Genomic DNA, 21,655 nt, shown 5'->3' on the forward strand with positions numbered 1-21,655 from the left:
CACAAAGCAAAGTTGTCATTTTATACAGTTGGAAGGCATTCACTTTATCTTGCATGGGACATGTTTTATAGCGAGCTTGTTGTGTCTTTCCATGGTTAGTGTTTGCTGACCTGATGGCGGCCAAAAGGGAATAAGGGGGACCTTTGAACGTAATTGCGATTATAATTAAGAATAAAAAACCGTGGGTAAGAATTTGTTATGCCACTTGTATAATATACAATAATACAGTAAAAATTACAAACTTCAAGTACTAGAGCTGCAAAGTATGTTTTAGGGCAAAAAAACAGTCCTTGAAAGCATTGACTCTCAATACCTTTCTTTTCGAGGACATCACTGGACATTCTGGTTCGAGGAGGCTCCCTTGCGTGTCGAAGAGTCACTAAATGATAAACAATAAACTTCAAACTACATGTGAAGATTTTTTAGTAGCCTGAAAGTGAGCACCCTGAAAAGTGTGTTATTGATTAGCATTATCACATTATTCCAGAGAAATTTTAGAGCAATGTCGCTGACAATTCCAAAGAAAACATCGCTTTCGTTATTCCGTTATTCCCAAAAACCAGGGCCATTATGCCACTATTTATTCCACATCAAAATTTGTCGTTATTGTTAAGCTAATCATCTTTCGCAGACGTTCTCTTTGCTCATCGCGCAATCTGGGAGGAAAGATTGCGTGACCAGTCAAAAGAACGTCTGCGTAGGTGGCTACCGAAGCTACGATATTAGAAACTTCTATAACGTTACCTACACTATATTTTACATTACTAACTTCTAAAATACAGTATTGAATAAAAAACCCAATTGGTAAACCAACCATATCCGTTAAATATCCTTAATAGTTGTATTTCATGAATATAATACATAGTGGACAATCGCAAGCGATAAAACCCACATAACGCGGAATGTCGATAGGCTAACCAGAGGTTCTGTAAGCTTGGGCAGGAAATCATCGACACTATTCGAAAGAACGCCTATATGCACTAGAGTTCCGAATATCAAGAATTGTATCTCGCATAGAGTTGAACCCAGTAAAGATACATGATACAGCTTACACTGCTTGCAGTCAACGGCCGGAACCCGACGAATCAAGAAGTATTAACAAATCAAGGTTCAAACCTGTATTTTGACGGGCAGACTTGTAGACCATGGATCAAACCTTGTACAACAAGATCAGACTGTCCGCAGCTATTCACAACTGAAAGAGGAACTAAATTAGCATACTCATCAGTATGCTGCTTGAAAGACGTCAACAAGAGAGGGGAACATAATCGAAACATAAATAAGGAGACGCATGAATGCATACAACAAACTTAGAAGTATGACTTTAGTTCTTTGTTGCACAATTAACATTGACGAAATAATATGCTACTGGACTACGATCTTCGCTCATCTCGTTGGCTTGCGCATTCTCTCAATGTTTATCTCATAGCTTCTCATGCATCAATGGCGCGGGGATGAGTAAAATAGGGAAAGCAAACCTTTGATATGTGGGATAATCTCCTCGCATAAGACCTGTCCAGAGTACAAGAAAACATTTTCAGGTCGAAGTGAAGTATATCCCTTGGTGAAGAAAGGGGCTATGGCCCCAACAACGATTGAATGAGATTGAACAACAAAGCCTGCGTCAGGAATGTAATATTATCTAGAGGGATTTTGAGTTTGACCTTTCACTTTCAAGTTCCTGTTATTCTAATTCTATACTAGCTGACAAAAATTTGTATCAAAACACAGGGAAACTAAATAGACTAGAATATATGCGCTATGTGAAATTAAATGCAATGGAAAAGATATGAAAATAGTCTGAAAATGATTTACAGCCCCAGAAACTTCCATTATATTCGATTCTTTTTCTGAGGCATTTCAAGGATTCCATAGGCAAAGACGGCGAGAGACTGGTAAAGAAAATAACTCAGTTGAAGGAGCAGCTACTGGTGACTAGAATGGGTCCAACTTCAAAATGGCGGACAAATTTGAGTCTTGAGGAGAAAAGATGTCCATAAAACAAGATGGTTTATCGCAATTGTTGTCATCTTACGGATCCGATGAGTCTGATAACTCAAGCAGTGATAAAGAAGACTCTGATGAAAAAGAAAAGAAAACAATTATATCCGTAAGGAAAGGAAATTCGCACGAAGCTTGCGATGGTTGTCATGGTTGTGACCCGGCCGCGGGCTGTGAGGACTGCAGTGAGCAAGATAGCAAGACTGAAAGGTAAGCTTATGAAGTTTATAAAGGTCTTCTAAATGCAATACTCAGACACATTTTGAAACTGTAGTTGGTCAGTATAAACTGCAGGCCTCAACTGCATACTCCGTATTAATTGTGATTTCATTTCATATCCCCCCCCCCCCCCATTGATGAACCGTAAGTTGTGCCGACATAATCCCCCCTAATTTTCAAAAACCCCTTCAGAAAAAAGGCAACTTTTCCCTAACTCCTTCAGAAATATTCGAAAGATCAAAGAATTCCGACAGGGCGACCCCCTCAGAAATGACTATCAAAATCTCGTCTATGGGGGGAGGGGGAGGGGGTGGATATAAAATAGAATGGCCCTTAGTGCTGAGTTTGGACCACTTTGGACTGGGTGACTTTGGTTGAAGGATTGCAGAGGAAGAGGATTGTTCTTTACAACTTGCAAGTCTGCAAGACATGCCAGCCATAATTTCTGGTTGGCCTGAAGAACACATTGGTTAGCCTAAATAGCAATCTGGTAACCTGCGATCAGGCTTTCTTTTTTTTCGCGGCGGAGGGAAGCAGAAAAAAAGGAAAGCCTGATACAATTACTTGTCAAGTCGTCTGCCGCCCACTAATTAAAGTATCTGTCAACGTTGTCGAGAATGTCGGCAATGCCATCAGATAAGCGTGCATGATTAGCGCCTTCAGATAATATTTTTACTCTCACAAACGTGTTTGAATTACCCTTTTTGAACGAGCTGATCGGATGGTTTTTAAAATTTGTTTTCAGCAAAGGCTGATTTGTGTAAGGATCAGACATTTCAAGGTTGTAGTTTTCGTCACTGGCACGATCGTCTGGCATCTTTGGTGGTGTGATGTAATAATCTTCGACACCATTGGTGATAGATCACGCTCTTGGCGAATCCCGTCGGAAGCACCGCCAAAACATCTTTTCTTTCACAAACTATTCATCGAATACACTCCCTTTGTTCGTCTTTAAATGTTTTGTGAACAAAACTGTTGAGAGATTTTCTAAAAACTAGAAGAACTTGCTCTCTACTTCATTCTGCTCGACACCCGCCATGATAACAATCATCTATGTGCGATATTTTTGGACCGGAAATTAGACTTGAACTCGTTTAGCCAATCAGGATAGAGTTCTAATGTTGCCTTTTGTTTTCTGACCAATCAGAAAAAAGTCCAGATTCTGGACTTTTTACAGACGACTCGACAAGTAATTGTATCAGGCGTTCATTTTTCCGTTGACCCCTCCGCCGCGAGAAAAATAACGCCTGATCGCAGGTTAGCAATCTGGAGCCTATAGTAGGCTAAGATAGCTTGCAGGTAGCCTTTATATTGGGATTTGGGATTTCTGGCTCATATGGCTCATGATTCATATACCGGTAGTAAGATTAATGTTTTACTCTAAAACGTTTGGCAAAGAAACTGAGAGTGCCAAACCTTTGTTAAATTTATTAGACGTTCTGACTGTAGACAACGTCTATCGTCTCGAAATATTGAAGTTCGCACATTCATGGCATAATGGCCTTCTCCCTAGAGTATTTGACCATATATTTAAATATGCTAGAAATATGCATGGATACAACACAAGATATACAGCCAAAAAGAATTTTTATAAGTATAGAGTAAACACTAATGTAGGAAAGCATTTCGTCTCTTTCATGGCAATTGATATTTGGAAAGACCTTCCATCTTCTTTGAAAGACTTAAGTGTGTTAGCATTTCCCAAGCAAATAAAATGTTACCTCCTGTCAGAACAAAAACTAGGTAAATTGATTTTCCACTAAACTCAGTTTGTAAATTCGTAAGTCCTCTTACTTATTGTTTCTTATTAATCACCTTTTTTCTATTCTATTCATAACATTAATTGTACGGAGAGCTAACTTGAAAACCTACCGGTTCATTTAGCTACACAGCTCAATACTTAATTAACTACAAATTCCTGTAATATCTTATTTCTATCTAATTAAGAATACGAACACAACTGTAAACTTTAATATGATCGAGCTAAATAAAAAAATAATAATTATTATTATTCATGCAAGTCATGCAAGCCACCCTGGTTAGCCTACATGACACATTGGTTAGCAACAACAACAACAGCAATCTTTATTGTACTCTTCTTGCCTTTTACAATTTACATTTCAAGATATTTTAAAAATAAGAGTTCTGGTTGCCTGGAATAACAATAGTCTGGCTAGTGGAGCCAATCAGCCAATTCATAAAAGCCTCTATAGTTAGTTTTAAGGTAGCTTACAGTTAACCTTTAAATTGGTATTTGGGATTACTGGCTCACACGACTCACCGGCTTGCATATTGTCCACACTCATGAAGGAAGCTCAAAGTTTAAAATAAATTACAAGACTATTTAACAGTTAGTTGGCAACTAGCTAGCTAACTAGCTTAATTTATATTTGCTTAAGCCCTGAGCCAACTATCAAAATCTGATAGAAATTGAGAGGGAGCCATCTTACTGTTTTAGCATAACCCAGAGACTGATCTATTCAGTAAAAAGTTCAGTGAAAGTGGTTTATGTACAATAATTTTATATGAGCTTCACACATTTTTCTCAATCCTATTAGTTAAAAACACATAGTTGATGTGTAACATGTATTTTTAGAATTCACTGATAGAGGATTTCACTATTTTAAATGACAGTTTGTGTCTTGTTATTACTGAACAGAGAGATGTTACCACTGCCTAGTAGAGTACTTGACATGTTTAAAGAAGGTAAACAATGAAGATTTGTTGCTCATTATTGATTTCTAGGCCTTTGAAGGGATACAATTTGAAGAACAGTGTGTATACCAGTAGGTTTATATTAAAGGTTTCTTTAAAATGCTCAAAAGGGATTCACTCTTGATGTGTTAAGTCTCTGTTCAAAGGTATAAATAAATGTAATTGTCAGAACTCAACACTACATGTACCTTAGTGTAATTAAGATAAATTGGATGTTTTTTATATTCATGAAAGTTTAGTGGATCTTGAAACAGTTATGGGAGCATTAAGGTGATGCCTGATGTGTTCTCATTGTCACACACTTCACTTTTGTGTTTCTTTAATTCTATAGACTTTCTGAACAAACTTGGTTTTTAGTCATTAAATATCACTACATTTTTATCTCCAATAATTTTTTAAGCAGCAAATGCTCTTGAGAGTGGTTTCAGGAATTATGATTATGATAATTAATTAAAAAATAACAACTGAAGGTTTTTTTTGTAACATTCAAAGAGTTCTTTCTTGTAATTTTGTTCCCTATAGAACATGTTGCCTTTTCATAAAAAAAAACTTAGCTCTGAAAAAATTAGTTCACATGGGCTGTGCTCGTATAAACCTGCATGCAAGATTTCCCCAGCTCTTCAGTTATGGGCTGACTTCTCAAATTTTGTCCATTGTAGCTTTACGTGCCTTCTGTAAATGTATGTGTTTGATACTTTTGTTTAGATTCCATACCAGAGGATGAGCCATCTAAACATGATGGACGAGTTAGAACATTTTCACACTTTCCTGGTAACTGGGCCATGCATGTATTCATTCCATGTGAGTGATATAATTAATTAATAAAATTAATATCTTTTATTAGTTGTAGTATTTACAGTTCAGGGCTGTCACTAATTTTTCAAGTAGGTGGGGACACGAAAAATGTAGCCGGGGGACAAGATTTTTCTAGTGTTGGCTGTTGATGGGGGGGGGGGGGGGGGGGGGTAGACTTTAGGAAACAACAAAATTGTTCCTAATATGAATTGGTTTTTATGCAATTTTTACACCACTGTAACCTACTACTTTCTCTTTCTCTACGAGGAAAATCTGTTTTTTCTTGGGAAGTTCTTGCCAAAATTGGGGTGCGTCTTATAGCCGAGTATTTTCGCCCAACTAAATCTTATAGTCGTCATTTTATAGGAACTTGCAGTTAAAACTAGAAAAAAGAAAACTCTTAGTGTTTGTCATTGAACTGTAAATTATTTTACACCTCCAGAACAAGAAACAGAAAGTTTCAACGAAAAGTTTATTATCCGAGTTGACAAGTTTTGGTACGTAACGACTGCTTACGTATACATGTCAGCATTATGTTGAAACAGACAAAGAAAATCAGGCATACTCATATTAAACAAATCTTCCCCATCTTGGAAAGTTGATAAATGACTTTAGAAGACAAGGAAACACCAAAAAGGCCTCAGAATCGTTGGAAATCACTCGATAAACAAAGTGCGAACAGGGCGCGAATCGCGCGAAGCAGTACGAAGCGTGCTTGAGAACTTGGTAACCAAGCTTCAAACTCAGTGGTCACTGGAAACTACACATTTGCCAGGTTACTAAGCAGCCAAGATCGAAGCAAAAACGATGGAAAAATGTTTACCTCGAGCTAATTTACGCCTTATATTAGCAAGAAATGTTACTTCTTTACCTGAAAATTGTACCAAGGAGTATGAGCAACATTCAAACATTCAAATTCTGTAAGGAGAACTGTCCTTAAATTGATGACTGCATCTTTTTAACTTCCAAACTCATGGTGCGTCTTACAACCGAGTGTTTTCGGAACATTTTCAGTTTGGAAACTTAGGATGACAAAGTTGCCAAGTTTGGGGTGCGTCTTACAACCGAGTGCGCCTTATAACCGAGAAAATACGGTAATAATAATTTGCACTAATAAACTATTGGTTTGTTTTTTAATTTACGATTTTGTCATTTGATGTATTTTTCACTTTCCAATGTTTTGGTTTTGTATCAGTCAAAGTAGCCGGGGCTCAAAGTCGTTGTAGCCGGGGAAAATCCCCGGCCCCCGACCCTTAGTGACAGCCCTGCAGTTGTGTATATTTTGGTTAATTTTGCCCTTTTTACTGAATGGTAATGAAGGTATTAAAATGACTTTGGGGCTTTATTAAATTCACTCACTCACTCCATTCTGATATCAAACCGCAATTAATTTATGCGCTAAACGATAAACGTGCTGACAGAAAGGTCCTTTAAACGCATTCAGCACATGTCAATCAGAAATAAATTATTCTTCAACCTCGTTCCCAGGGTCTCTCTCTTTTAGGGAACTAAATTGAATTTTCACAAAACAAATCGAAAGAGGATCACTTACACTTATCCTCTGGTGATAAAAGAGAATAGAATTCGCTCAACGAAGGTATACGTAGCGTGGAGGATGACTCGAGAGAAAATGCGGTTACGGGCTGAAATTCGATTCAGAGCAAAAAGCTGTGTGACGTCATTGTCACGTGATATTCATTCCGATCTCCCAAAAATTTATATCATATTGCAGTTCAGTCTATGTGTAATCCATGTGATATAGTGGATATGTCATTGACATAAATCCCTTTAAGTATGAGGGTTTCAAAGTTGATAGGTATCGCTAGAAAAAGAATGGGTCGAGCCACCTTAAAGGAATTGACAGTGGCTGTGAAATTATTTCCGCCGCCACATAATTTCTCCAGTTTGAATTTGTAAATGAATTCAATTATCTTGCATAAATTGTGACAAAGAATTCATGTCGACTATCTCTACAGTTGCTTAAATACCATTTGATATTAATTATTTCGTTTAAGAGCAAAGAACGGAACAAAATCTGTGAAATGCTACTTACATTAGTGTAAGGCGTTTGCACCCCGAACCCCCAACAGGGCGCTGCCCCTGTACCTTGCTAGGGGCCTGTCTAGTCCCCAGACCCCCCCGCATGATGGGGGGCCTCCAGCCCCCAATGCCGTCTTCTATTAAAATATCTCCTGTTACTTTCAATCATTTTGACAACCCTACATACATATACATGCATACTCTGCTAATCAGTAATTGAGTGTATGTTTCTTCTTGACAGTTAAGGCCAGTGTGCATTTTGAGAGTCTTGTGGTATCAGTAGCTGAATGTGTGTCAGCTGTGACATCACGTGAGGTACACATGATACCATGTGACGAGTTACACGTGAGTGTATCCAGAACAGTACCCATTAGACATTACTGGATTGAGCCAATTGTACAACAGCTTAGGAATGGACTCAGCACTGTGCACAGGTAAACACTTCAACAACAATGTTGTACACTATTTGTCTATAAAAGTAGACGGATGATGTCCAGAAGATGATTCATGGATTCATGGAATGTACTCACTCAGTTAGATACAGTACCACATTTCCTTGATTGATGCCCCTCTTAAATAGTCACCCACTTCTAAGGAAAATAATCAAATTATTGCCACTCCTCAATAAGATGTGTGCATTCACAAGACTCTAGGCCAAGTACTTTGCAAAAGCAGTTTGAAAATATGACAAATAACTGTGTAGATTCTTTAAGGTACAACAATTTAACATTTGTTTGTTTGTGTGCAGTGTTAGATGCATCATACTCGCTGTACCATTTTGAAAGTCCCCCTCAAATAAGCAGCCTTCCCAAAGTAGTGATACAATGTAAAATTTCATGTTTGTTAGCAAGTACCGGATAGCTAAGAACCTCTAAAAGTGGAAACCCCAAAACGTACATGTAACTTGACTTGTTACGGGAAATAATGAACTTACAGATGTTAAAGATGTTAGGCTACTGAATTTGTTTAAGATGACCCTTGTTCCAAAGGTAGTATGTTACTCTTCTTTAGTGTCATATTAATTAAATTATTTTCCCAAAATTGTAATCCTTTTTATCCCATTTATCTTGAAAACCTTTTTATTTTATTTAGATAATTAAACCCACACTTGGTGGTTACACATTTAGCTACCTGAAGGTAGCAACATTTAACAGTAAAAGTAGTACCATTTGAACTTTACAGTAATGCAACCTGCCTTTTTTTACATTTTTAGTTTTGTGTCTGCCTTGCAATGGCCTGAATTGTACACAAATGATGAGAAAACAAGGTAATTAATAGTGTTTATACAAACTTTCCTTTCAGCTCAATAAAATATCAATAATTATTCTTCTTGAACTGACTAATATCCAATTGCTATCAATGTTATTTCTGATTGTGGTGTTAATCAAGTCATTTCTGTGTTTTTTTTTTTGTCTTTTTTGCAACCTATCACATTCTGTGCTCTTGAAGGCTGTAAACTTGTCTTACAACATGTGACATGCGATTTTATGTATTTCAGATCATTTGTAGCACTGAAAATCATGTCAGAATACAAGAAGGTAAGAAAGCAAACTTTAGTCAAACTATACACAATGCATTCAGCTTGTTTGAAGTATTAGCTCTTCCTTGAAGATGCACTGTACAGGCACAGATAATGATATTGGTATGGGTGAAAACTAACCATTGTGTGGTTTTGGTTTTCAGTTCAAAGATGTTGTTGATTTAGTTAATGAAGTCTTTCAGGAATTTTCTCTCCCTGCATTCTACAAGGTACGTACATTATACTGATCAAATCTAATTTTACTTTTTTTACAGTAACAAACTTGTATCTATGTTATGTTTTTGATGTAGTTAAAAATACTCTTCATACATGTAGTTTTTAGTGTATAAAAATTTAATCAACATTTTGTGAGTATGTCAGTGCTTTTTGGAATGTTTAAATTAAAGGAGAGTTGGGGCAGATTGAGATTAGAATACATGTACCCTTAAACTTAGAATACTATTAACTCTATGTGCTGTTGTATGAGGGTGGCCTACTTGTTTTTTGTCCCCTTTTTCTCCTTAACTCTTGTGCCAACCTTAATGTACAACTTGCCATAGGTAGAATTGGTTTTAATTTCAAATGTGACTTCATTTATGTTTGTACATTTTTACACTGTAGGATCCATCATTCCATGTGAGTGTTGCATGGTTACTTGGTGACATCTGTTCTAAGAGTACACAGGACATACAAACTAAACTTCAGGTAATATATGTACCCAAGCTGATCACAGGGTCCCCACTCACTGACTCATTCCATGGATGTTCAAATCTTAGAAAACCAATAGTAACTTTTTTAAAAGTTAACAAATTTTTGACTCTTAAAAGAGTCAACAATTTTATTACCAAGTTCTCAGGTTAAAGCCAAAAAGAGTCAACAATTTTATTACCAAGTTCTCAGGTTAAAGCCAAAAAGAGTCAACAATTTTATTACCAAGTTCTCAGGTTAAAGCCAAAAAGCCTGCATCTTGTCAAGAACAATCTGCATGTTTGAAGTCATTTCTTGAAATTGCAAACATCTTCTGAAATCAGGAGGGCTTAGTAATGGGGTGGCATAAGAACCATGAGTTACATGTACTTAAAACAAAAATATACAATGTACAGGGCATTCAAAGGATGAACATATTGTAAAACAGGCTACTACAAGCGGTATTGTACAGAGTTTATTGTTATCAATGTATTGGGTGTTATTGTGAAATAAATAAAAAATTAAACAAACAAACAAACAAACAAATATAGACAGGGCTATGATTTTAAATTACAAAATACCCATATGATAAACATTGATGATTTATAAACAATTTATCGTCTTGCATTGCAGTTGTTTATCATTTTAACTAATAAACATGATTAGAATATTGAAACCGTTTATTCCAAAAAAATGCGACTGTTTCTATGTCAGCATGTCCAAACCGTGTCTATGTTAACACGTTGAGTGAACAACTTGGGACCAGAAGAGCATTTTCCTGGAACCAGTAAAATTTGCCGAGCACCCACTTTTTATTGCGGTTTTCACTGAAATGCGAACTCTGACATTCAATCCTGAACCAACGGTTTACGCCTTTTGCTGCCATCAATCAACTTAGCGGACCTCTCGGGAAACAGAAGTTCACTTCAACCAGGTCAAAAGGTCACGTCTCTTGATTGTGATTGGTAGATTTCGATCCATTTTGTTTGTTTCTGTTTTTCATGGTTCGTTTACTGTTGCCATAATTATGATTGACGGCAGCGAAAAACGCATTCGTTAGTTGGATTTTGAATTTCAGAGTTCGCATTTCACTGAAAATGGCAATATACTGATTGTACTGACAGTCATGTGATTCTCTTTGCAGGAAGTGTTTGATGCTCATGTTTGTGAAAAAGAGGTCGCCAGATCATTGGTGTTGGAGGCGACAGAAGTGCATTGTAAAATAGGAAATAAACATTTTGTGTTTCCTTTGGATGCGACGTGATGAAACAAGTCAATCGCAGGTAGCATGATCTTCAATTGGATTGATAATGGAACTAGTCGTCACAATAGTACACCCCACTCCAAGTTTCTTGTCAGACAGGAAAGCACGGTAAGTTCTGTGCTTCATTGTTCAGTGACTTGACAAAACTGATAATCTTCAGTTGGAATCCAGCTGTCAGCTGTGATTATGTGATATGCTAAAAAATGAAGGTTTCTTCCAAAGACGAACTTTAGGTTGCACAATACCTTCGCAGGTGTCCTTCGCAGAAAAGTCGTACTTGCGTTGTTTTAAAGTTTACTGCCACAACCTATATATCAATAGAAAGGTAAAGAACTGAAGAAGTCTAAAAAAATATCCGATGTTTGGCAGAGCCATTCTCGAGAAGAAAGGAGCCGGTAAAGAGAAAACGACCGAGTGTCATTCCGCCGAAAAAATCGGGTACAAACATAACCACTATTGCAAAAGTACTGCAGAATGTAAATCAGCAAGCATCGATCTCTCAAAGTGTGTCAGGCTTTTTCTTAATTCTTACTGGTTATCTTTTTGTAGACTCGTAAAGTTTAAGTATCGAATAATTTTCCGACCCTGTTGCGTTCGCGGCTGTCACAAGCGAAATATCCAAAATAAAGGAAATCCCTGACACGTTTTTGTTCTTCGATGCTTTGTAAATGTTCTGGCCAAATTTTGTTAGAATCCGCCAGGTCTACATACGCAATTTCATTCAAAGAGAGGGTATTCTCGCGAAAAACGATTTCGAGTTTTCGCCATTCGAAGATGACATGATGGCACCCCTACCGTTAACCTGCGATCAGGCTTTCTTTTTTTCGCGGCGGAGGGAAGGCGAAAAAAGGAAAGCCTGATACAATTACTTGTCAAGTCGTCTGAACTTTTTTTAAAAAAACTTTTTCGAAATACTTCGCGTGCGTTTATGATTTTAGTTTCATTTTTGGGGAAATGTTAGATTTATAGTTAACTTTTATTTCAGTCCCAAATTTTTTTTCCACAAAACTAGCCCTCTGAAGGTATTGTGTAGCCTTTCAACCTCTTTCAAAGCCGGATTGGGTTACTAGCAACCTTAGACAACTGTAGAAACAGAGTACGAGTACAACTTTTGAATTTGCTGAGTTCAGTTACGTTCCCAGAGCCCTCACTCTTCCCACCAGTTGAAAAGAAGACTATCAGTACGAGAATTCTCTGGAACGCGGTAATCGAAAACATAGTACTAGGTTTAAAAGGTCATGCTAGTAAAAAATCTCGTACTCGTTGTCCAATGTTAAGGTCGCTTTCATGGCACATGACAAAAAACAATTAATTTCCTTTTTTATTCACATCTTGTACGTCACGTACACAACAACGCTCATGCGATTTTGAGCATGCGCACAAAAACAGTGATTTAAGTAAAATTTAGACAAAGCAAAGTCGTTTCACGGTCAATACTGCAATGAGGGTGGATTTCGTTGCTTAGCAACTATGGGGACGAAAATCGCGAGCTCAGTCAGTCCACGGAGGTAAGTGTCCGTCGTGCTCGCCATCAATCCACCGTACGAAAAAAAAGTTGGTGACTGGTACACGAACCCATAATTCCTAGTGCAGGAAAACATGAAACGCATATTAAAGGTTCTGAAAAATTCAAACATGGCAAATGCAAAATACGTGCCTATTGGCTGTGTAAGAATCGCAAGGTATATTGTAAAATGTACAGCCGATAATTATTTCCTTACTGTTTGTTTGCACTTGTTTACCCCATCGACATGTGCTATGCTATGTTATGACTAGGTTTGAGCACAGAAATTCAGAGACGGAATAGTAACGCATTATTCTTGTACTCAATTCTAAAACAAATCCACACTTTTTTTTTGTCTTTTCAGGTACTGACGCGAGATCTGCTTATAAATTGTGCAGTGTTTTCCTGTGTTCAGTTCGATTGCAATCTCTTCTCACTTGTCTTATTCTTTGTCATTATTTTCCTTTTTCTTATCTCGCACAACGAGAGTAATCTGCGTGTCGTATTTACTTATGTTCTCGTTATATAAGACCGTATATCATGTACAGTATTACTTCCTCATGTACATGTATTGCATACTAATATCTACAAGATATTTTCACTGATAAACGAATAAATTTTGACAAAACAAAGTAGCATTATCGCCTATTATTATACCAAGTTACCCAAAGCCATGACACTTTGTATATACAGCCTTTTTATACCATAGAAGGAAGTGTCCAGGATCGCCAAAACATCGGTCCGAAAAAAACTAATTCATTTGGTTATGCGATCAATAGTACCCTGCAGATTAGGTGGGGCCTGAACTCCGCTTGAGGACGAACAGTCTTTTAAAAATACAAGGAAAGAAACACAGTCATAGACTGTTTTTAAAATCTACACGCAAAAATCATCCCTTCCGGATCACTTGTCCCTTAACAATAACCGAAATGGTACAGACAGACCCTCCCTACCCCCCCGTTTCAGTCTGCGTGCAGGAGGCCGTCTCCTCTTTCGTTTGCTCACCTATAAATATTATAAAACACTGAAATCGATATCAATGACTTTGTTTAACGAGGGTAAAACATTACTGATGACCCAGTGGTTTACGTGATGGCCCTTTATAGCAAAAAGAAAAACATAGATTACGAGATGGAAAAAACACGACAGCGGCTTGTCACATCAATTACCCTCCTTAGATTTGTTCAGTAAAATCTTTCGCCAGTTATCTTAACTTACTAGACTAAATATTTGAAAAATCCAATATTTACGGAAGTAATATGACATCGGATTCTCCTATAAACCCTTTGTCGATGATAAAGGCCAAACGTCGAACTTCACATCAGACGAACATAATGCAAATTAGTAAAAGCTATTGTTTTTGGTCATTTGCATTAATTTCGATTCATGTGAAGTTCAACGTTTGGCCCGGGCCTAATTCTTGCGAGAAATGTAAACTTTGCGGTGACGAAGGGCCAACCCTCGAAACATCAAGCTTTCTAATTTCTGTACGGCGGTTTATTTCCCTTTATCAACTTGCAGTTGATAATCAACTAAGTGTTTCACTCGCCTGCCAACGAAGCACAACAGTTTCTTTGTTTAGAAACTATTAACTTTGTCCCAAATAAAGCCTTCACCTCCCGCGAGCTTAGATAAAAGAAGTACAGGTGTGGTCTCGAGGTAACATAAGCATTATTCATTATTAGTATAATTTCAGAGGTGATTATAAGAATTGAAGCATTCTGATTGATCGAGAAGCTCGGCTTATGAGGCTATATTCACCCTGCGCGAGGTGATTATAGCTTTGAAGGCTTGGTTACTTAGCCACGCCACCTTTGGCATCCAGGCAAGTAAACATGGCCGCTTTTGCTGAATGAAAATTTCTTTGATTTGAAAGAAACCAGTCCAAGTCCTGGATATTTTAAACACTGGGAATTTTTCAAATTAACTACCAAGGCTTTTGGACCTAAAATATTTTCAAGAGATGGTTCTCAAGGCATTAGAAATGATCGTAAACACGGCGGTTTTGGCAATCGATGAGAAACTCAGTCACATCGATTGAGCAAACATTATTTAGTTCTCTTCTCACCGGAGCTACTCATTTTTAGAGGATTCGCACATTCGCTTAGAAGTCATCCACAATCATACAAAGCGAATGTGGGAATCCTCTCGAAAATGAGTAGCTCCGGTGAGAAGAGAACTAAATAATGTTTGCTCAATCGATCTGACTGAGTTTCTCATCGATTGCCAAAACCGCCGTGTTTACGATCATTTCTAATGCCTTGAGAACCATCTCTTGAAAATATTTTAGGTCCAAAAGCCTTGGTAGTTAATTTGAAAAATTCCCAGTGTTTAAAATATCCAGGACTTGGACTGGTTTCTTTCAAATCAAAGAAATTTTCATTCAGCAAAAGCGGCCATGTTTACTTGCCTGGATGCCAAAGGTGGCGTGGCTAAGTAACCAAGCCTTCAAAGCTATAATCACCTCGCGTGGGGTGAATATAGCCTCATAAGCCGAGCTTCTCGACCAATCAGAATGCTTCAATTCTTATAATCACCTCTGAAATTATACTAATTGTTAAATAAAGCGAGATTTCGATATAAGCAAAACAGCTATAGTATGTATCTTTTTATTTGCAATATTTGTTTGGTAATTTACAGTCTCCCAATTAGCAGAGTAGTGCTTAATACTTTGACAAGTGATCTATTTTTTTTTTATGAAACTGGCCATAATTTACCTAAAACGATATATAACAAATGCGTAGAATTTCTTGAGCCCCGCAAAAATACTGAACAACAAAGATATTTGCATTCAGTTCTACGAGGTCAGGAATATAATAACGAATGTTTTTATTCAAACTCATTTTTTTTACAATTTTTTCACTTATAGTATCATATCTACAAACTGTACAATTAAACTACTTCAGTTCGAACCCTTCTTACTTAAAATATGTCTAACACCAAGAGAAAAAACTAGCACTCAAGGTTAAAAATCATTGTATTGTATTCTGCCATTCCAAAATGGAAGAATCTTATGCTTAAATTAAAAAAAATAATAATCTATTTTAACTTTCATGAAACATTTCCACGCTGTTTTTTGGTCTGCTCCACAAGCTGAGTGCAAATAAGACATATGACAGAACTATGTGGAGTTTACGGTACATCTAACATCAGCTAATTCGCAGGCATTGCCACAAAAATAAAACGTGGTTGAAAAGTCATTTACAATATAGTACAAAAATTCTACAATTACTTTTTCTCTAATAAAAAATTGGAAATCTACATACTGATCAAACTTTATTATTGATCGGCGCTACAATGCATAACAAGTTCTCATTTCTAAGTTATTTGAGTAAAAGTGCTCTGCTTTGTAACGACCTGTATACACTGGTATTTGGCATTTATTTGTTAACAATTTCTGCCGAGACAAACACCAGCGTTTTAACATGCCGTTGTCTTTCCCTTGTCTGGCTCTACTCCAATCATCAAGACATTTTGTGACCTTTGAAAGGAATTGTCTCACTTGAAGTAACGTTTGACACCAACCTTTTCATACCCACCTGAAAGATTAATACAAACATGCTAATGATATCACATGGCATTTCATTACCTTTCTGACTTAACGTGGTAGTACAAGATTGTTAGAATGATATATAGTTTATTCTATAATGTGTTCAATTTCAACAACGTATTGTGTGGGGAGTGGGATATATCCTTAAATTTTAGTTTACAATACATGAAGTGAAATAAAATGTAAAATGTAAAATATGTACACTAGCTATATATCAAAACAAAATAGAAAGAAATAAAAAGAAAAAAGGAAAGAAATATGAAAAAATTTAATTAAGAACTCGCTGAGAGGCTTTGTTTTCAGAGTTTTCTTACAATTTGCATGACTCTCGCATAGTTTTAAGTCTTTGTCTAAAGAGTTCCATAGCTTGACTATTCTGTAATAAAAAAAGACCTTCGGCCAGCAGTGATTTTGAACAGGGGAATATTCAGTTGTTGTGAATTTCTTGTGGTTCTGCTTGATATTTGTTGCCTTTTGACAAATTGTGAAGTCAGATAGGTCGGGGCGCAGCCCGTCATGCACTTAAAAGCGAAAACAGCGTCTCGGAGGTAAAGCTGTTTTTTTTTTTTTTTTTACGGGAAGCCACCTCAAATTCTTGAGTGATGGAGTTATATGCTCAAATTTATATGTACCACTATAAATTACCGAGCAGCGAAGTTCTGAACGAGTTGAAGTTTTTGCACATTACAGGCAGTGGTGCTGGACCATACAGTAGAACAATAGTACAACTTACTGAAAACGAGCGCGTTGATGATAGTCACTAGTAGGTCGGAGTTGAATGCGTGCTTTGCCCGATTAATTTGAGCTAATTTACCCATACAGGATGAAACTGTCGCTAAAATGTGGTTTTCAAATGTCAGAGTGGGGTCGAATGTTACACCAAGATCTTTGATGGACTCTGACGGCAAGAGTTCCTTTCTGAGCAGCGAAAGCTTGAAATCAGATAGTCTACGGATCATCGGTCGGCTGCCGATGATCATGAACTTTGTCTTTTCAGGGTTGAGCAGAAGACAATTATCTAAACACCAGTTACGGATTACATGTAAATCTTTTTGGATAGTGTCCTTTGCTTTGTCAGCATCACCAACTTTGAAAGACAAAAGAAGTTTGGTTTCATCCACGTAGCATTCGGTTGAACAACTTTCGCTGATTGCTGGAAGCCCCGAGTACGCTGCGTTGAAAGACGCCACAAGAAACGGATAGCGTCTGATAGCGTCGAGTTTATGCGAACAACTTGAGATCTTTGAGACAGATAGCTAGAAAACCGTGTTAACGCAGATGAGGAGAGGCCAATGTTCTTAAGTTTCTTTATTAAAAATTTCATGCTTGATACTGTCGAAGGCCTTGCTCGTGTCTTGGTACACTACTGCTGTAACTTTAGTTTGATCAATCGCTCGTAAGATTGCGTCTGTAGAGGATATTAATGAAGTTTTGGTTGAATGCCACTTCTTGTTTCCGCTTTGATTAGATGCAAGTCTTTGTTTTTCAGTCAAATATAGTGTGAGCTGATCAAGTGTAATTTTTTTTTACTCACCTTAGATAGAATAGGTAAATTAGGATCTGAGTCGTCATCTCCAACCTTCTTAAACACAGCTTCCTCTTTCTAAAGATCAAATAAAAATGATAATTAATAAAGTTTTCTAACTCGATGATGTAGCATAAGAGATTGGGGAAATAGAATAATGTTAAAACTAAAGGGCACAAGTTTATCCGATCTTAGTCCTATATAATGGGTGGTTTTACGTTTCTATGACAACGGTGAATGGTAAGCACAGTGAGCTGCAGGTACTACGGTTATTTTTATTTTTTATCAAATGATGTGCTGTTTACAAGTTTTCCTTGGCATTTTATTGAAAAAAAAAAAAAAAAAAAAAAACGATCCCAGAACCATCACGAATGAAAACAAACAAACATAAGCGAGTGATGCACCCAGACACCGATCCACGGCCATTCTCTTACCTCGAGTCTTCGTCCCTTCTGCGCAGGCTTAAAGACCGCTGGTCAAAGGGAACGAAGACCCTGGGTACGAGGATGATCCACGGCTTAAACCCACGGCTTGGCCAGTACGTTACGCATGCGCATAAGCCAGTGGCAGTTATGGACAGCTTTTTCGGTCTTGTTAGGCCACATCATCATGGCATAGCTTGTCGCGCAGCAATAGGACTAAATGTTGTCCAGGCCGTGGTTTAGTGTTCGAGTGTGCCACTTCCTTTTTGTGTTTTTTTTTATATCTCTATAGCGTATCATAAATAAAAAAGTCACATAGAAGGCAAATGGCAAATGCAGTTTTTTTTTTTAAGTTTCGCAAATTGCCATCACCTGAATATATTCTGTACAACGTTGTGAAATATTGGTCATTCGCCAGCGTTTACAATTCAATGATTATTTGTCCAATGCACATAAAGGCAAACCCAGGAAAAACAAAGTGAAAAGAAAAGAAAAACTAAATTTTCTTTTATGGCGTAATGAAATAAAAAGATCGCATGCAAATAGTTAGTTATGGGACCCAACTGAATATATTTCAAAGCTCCGCAAATTATATTCGCCTGAACTCTCTGCAATGTTAATTTAAAATCGAATACAGAAAATCACGAGTGCAAAAATTCACAAATTATTTGACCATTACTTATCTGTACCTCTTCCTCTAGACTCGTTATTCCACGGGGTCTTGATATTTCTGGTCCTGTTGAACAGTTGAGAAGAATTTAAATTTTGAGAATTAAACCTCACTTGTCCTCAGTTATGTTTCATTGACTTTGTTGAATGTTATCAAGGAAGCGCCTGGACAGCGGCAAAAAAGGAAGGGAAAAAAGAAGTACATCTTGTTTTCAAGCTGGTAATGGTGTTTTGTGATGGTGTAACTGTTTTCACACTAAGCCGTCAATATTCATGTACTGTAATTGCATTTCTAGTTTTCTACTTGGCACATTACATTCAGATTATCATCGAACGACTGTTTTAAGCACACATGCATGGCAAAAATGTCAAAATCGTTGAGTACACAGAGAATCGAACTTGCCACGGAGAAAAGCAAAGCTAAAACTAAAATGTATGAAAATGGAATAATGGTTGACTTTGCATCCTTTTGATATATTTGGTCAAGAATATACGTGTGTTAAAATTTTAACTTTATGATATAATATTCAATGCACACTATCCACGCACGTGAAATAAGTAGGAAACGACTGGTGTTATTGCAACTGCCAGAAGCAAAAACAACAACAACAAAAAACAAAACAAATGAGACTTTGAGCATGTCAGTCTATTACGTCCAGCCCATTCTTGTCCCCAGAGTCAACGATCCTTCTGATCTGCGCCATGGATCGAGACGTCTGGTCGGCTACAACACCGGTTGTCAGCGATTCACGGACTTATTGTTAAATATGACAAATCTAATTGGCTGAAAATAGAAAACGAGCACTCTGCGCATGCTCACAAATCGGGACCGGCCAGAGGTCTCGATCCCTGGCGCAGACCAGAAAGATTGTGGACGCTGAGCACGAGAATGTGGCTTGAAATGTGACCACGTGAGTCGGGAGTTTTTGTCGTAGGGGTTATAACGTCGTCTCAATTTTGCCGCTCATACGCTTGTATATTCTTTTCACGAAGTAGCAGAAAATTGGCAAAGTGTGGGAATGGCGAAGAGAAATATTCGTGTTAAACGTAAGGTTGTTTTTTCGGTAAAGTTTGCTTTGAGAGTTGATAAAGGTGCACCTTTATAGATAGATACATTATTTCCAGGCAAGAGATGAACATCACGTTACAACTAAACGCATACATCACTAACATCATCACTTTTATCTCCCTTTGAATTTACTAATTGATGCGGCTCACAGTGGTTTGAAGTTTTTGCAAATTACACTTGCCTTAAAAGGCTTCAAAAATTGTGAGAACTTCATAGTTTCACCAGTACCGCAATTCAAAACGTTTAAGGGACTGGTCAATAAGTACAGGGGGGGTGGGCCGGAGCAGAAAGGGGGTGGGTCATCAGTTTTTTAACCCTCAAAAAGGGGTGGGTTATGTAATTTTGATCTACACGTTGGGGTGGGTCATCTTATTTATTCACTAATTATAACTTTTAGCTGTTATAGTTCCAAGAAAAGTTGTATTCATCAGGATATATAATTGATACATTTCTCCATGTAAGCAGTTTTAAATGAATTTCTAGCGATTTCAAAAGGCCCAAATATGAAAATTTCCCGGGGGAGCATGCCCCCTGACCCCCCTAGATGGCTTGTGATCATATCATCAGTTTTGCTTGACTCTCTTCAACCTGCATAGATTCACGCTGGGCTTTAGGCCTTTTAATTCCAGTAAACTCTTTTCTCAAACAATTTGCAAATATGAATGATGGACAGTGGTTATATTTTGTGTTATTAATTTCTGTATAAAAATATGAACTCTTCAATAATTGATTATGAATTAATATATATATATGAACATATAATATAATATATTAATATATATATATCTGAACATATATATATGAAAATGCGCTATATAAATTCATTATTCATTATTCATTCATATTCTGATTCAGTTTTTTGCATATGTTTGTGTCTAAATTTCCCCATGGACTTTACACTCAAATATATGGAAAACTTACAAAAGGCTAGTATGAGAAGTGATAAATTCATCCTTCTTTGGTGTGTTAAGAAATGGAAAAAGACATACGTGAAACAGTAGTGTCCATCAGGGAAAATGTCTATGTAGGGAATTTCACTTTAAAAGCTAAAGTCAAATAAAAAATCTCCAACCCCTAACAGATGATAAAGAAATGATAGGTCCCTTAATTTTTTTAGCAAAGGGGGTGGGTCATGTAAATTTCAACCCCCTTTCAGGGGTGGGTCAGTCGGTTTTGAGCCAGAAGGAGGGGGTGGGTCACAAATTTTCGAGCCACCACTTTTCCAATTGCTCCGGCCCAGCCCCCCTGATACTTATTGACCAGTCCCTAACTCGGGGTCGTGTGATTTGCTATCCTTGTTACAGCTACCGTATTTGTTTGTGTCTATCATTGGAATACCTGCTTGAATAGAAAACATCGGCGGCAAAAGAGGTTCTTTTTCCTGGAGATCAAATAGCAACAAAAAGTAGTAATGAAGTGTTCAACATGACACGAGCATGGGACAAAGAAAAACTCTGAGTCCCCGACGGGAATCGAACCCATGGCCTCCCAGATACCGGTTGAGCGCTCTAACCAACTGAGTTACGAGAGACCTGATGTGAGCTGGGCCATTTATTAACTTGACGATTTCGACATTGCTGATCCTAGCAGTATGCATGACGCGTGTCACATATCAACCTAGTAAATGGCCCAACTCACAAGGCGTCTCTCGTAGCTCAGTTGGTTAGAGCGCCCAA

General features: G+C 37.4%; 2 protein-coding genes and 1 long non-coding RNA gene across 7 annotated transcripts in view; 1 reads left to right on the forward strand and 2 right to left on the reverse strand.

The window, feature by feature from the left end:
* LOC144652231 (uncharacterized) overlaps positions 1-1,631 on the reverse strand; it is a 137,853-nt gene extending 136,222 nt beyond the window's left edge. For all 5 annotated transcript variants that reach the window (XM_078512240.1, XM_078512245.1, XM_078512244.1 and 2 more), the window contains exons 1-3: positions 1,479-1,631; positions 1,117-1,207; positions 314-379 (exon numbers count right to left, since the gene is read on the reverse strand). The gene's annotated coding sequence lies outside the window, so the exon portion shown is untranslated. The remainder of the gene's footprint in view (positions 1-313; positions 380-1,116; positions 1,208-1,478) is intronic.
* Positions 1,632-4,319: 2,688 nt separating this feature from the next.
* On the forward strand, positions 4,320-13,249 carry LOC144652303 (U6 snRNA phosphodiesterase 1-like). Its single transcript, XM_078512346.1, has 9 exons — positions 4,320-4,926; positions 5,641-5,736; positions 8,012-8,204; positions 8,984-9,037; positions 9,269-9,308; positions 9,454-9,519; positions 9,911-9,994; positions 11,121-11,348; positions 13,109-13,249. The coding sequence occupies exons 1-8, from the start codon at positions 4,848-4,850 to the stop codon at positions 11,238-11,240; spliced, it is 732 nt and encodes a 243-aa protein (XP_078368472.1). The 5' UTR covers positions 4,320-4,847; the 3' UTR covers positions 11,241-11,348; positions 13,109-13,249.
* Positions 13,250-16,005: 2,756 nt separating this feature from the next.
* On the reverse strand, positions 16,006-21,356 carry LOC144652341 (uncharacterized). Its single transcript, XR_013570485.1, has 4 exons — positions 21,318-21,356; positions 18,931-18,977; positions 17,829-17,897; positions 16,006-16,283 (listed from the first exon to the last, which is right to left on the reverse strand). It is a non-coding gene; the product is annotated as an uncharacterized LOC144652341 (long non-coding RNA).
* Between the last annotated feature and the right edge of the window lie 299 nt (positions 21,357-21,655).

This window comes from Oculina patagonica, chromosome 4, assembly GCF_052425735.1.
Source record: "Oculina patagonica isolate OP01 chromosome 4, crgOcupat, whole genome shotgun sequence".
NCBI classification, from domain to species: Eukaryota; Metazoa; Cnidaria; class Anthozoa; order Scleractinia; family Oculinidae; genus Oculina; species Oculina patagonica.

Bases quoted from the DNA above. Each gene is read 5' to 3' on its own strand.
- LOC144652303 (XM_078512346.1), top strand. From the start codon at position 4,848: ATGACAGTTTGTGTCTTGTTATTACTGAACAGAGAGATGTTACCACTG. The intron at 8,205-8,983 runs GTAAACACTTCA...TTACATTTTTAG, and splicing joins GGACTCAGCACTGTGCACAG to TTTTGTGTCTGCCTTGCAAT. The intron at 9,309-9,453 runs GTAAGAAAGCAA...TTTGGTTTTCAG, and splicing joins TCATGTCAGAATACAAGAAG to TTCAAAGATGTTGTTGATTT.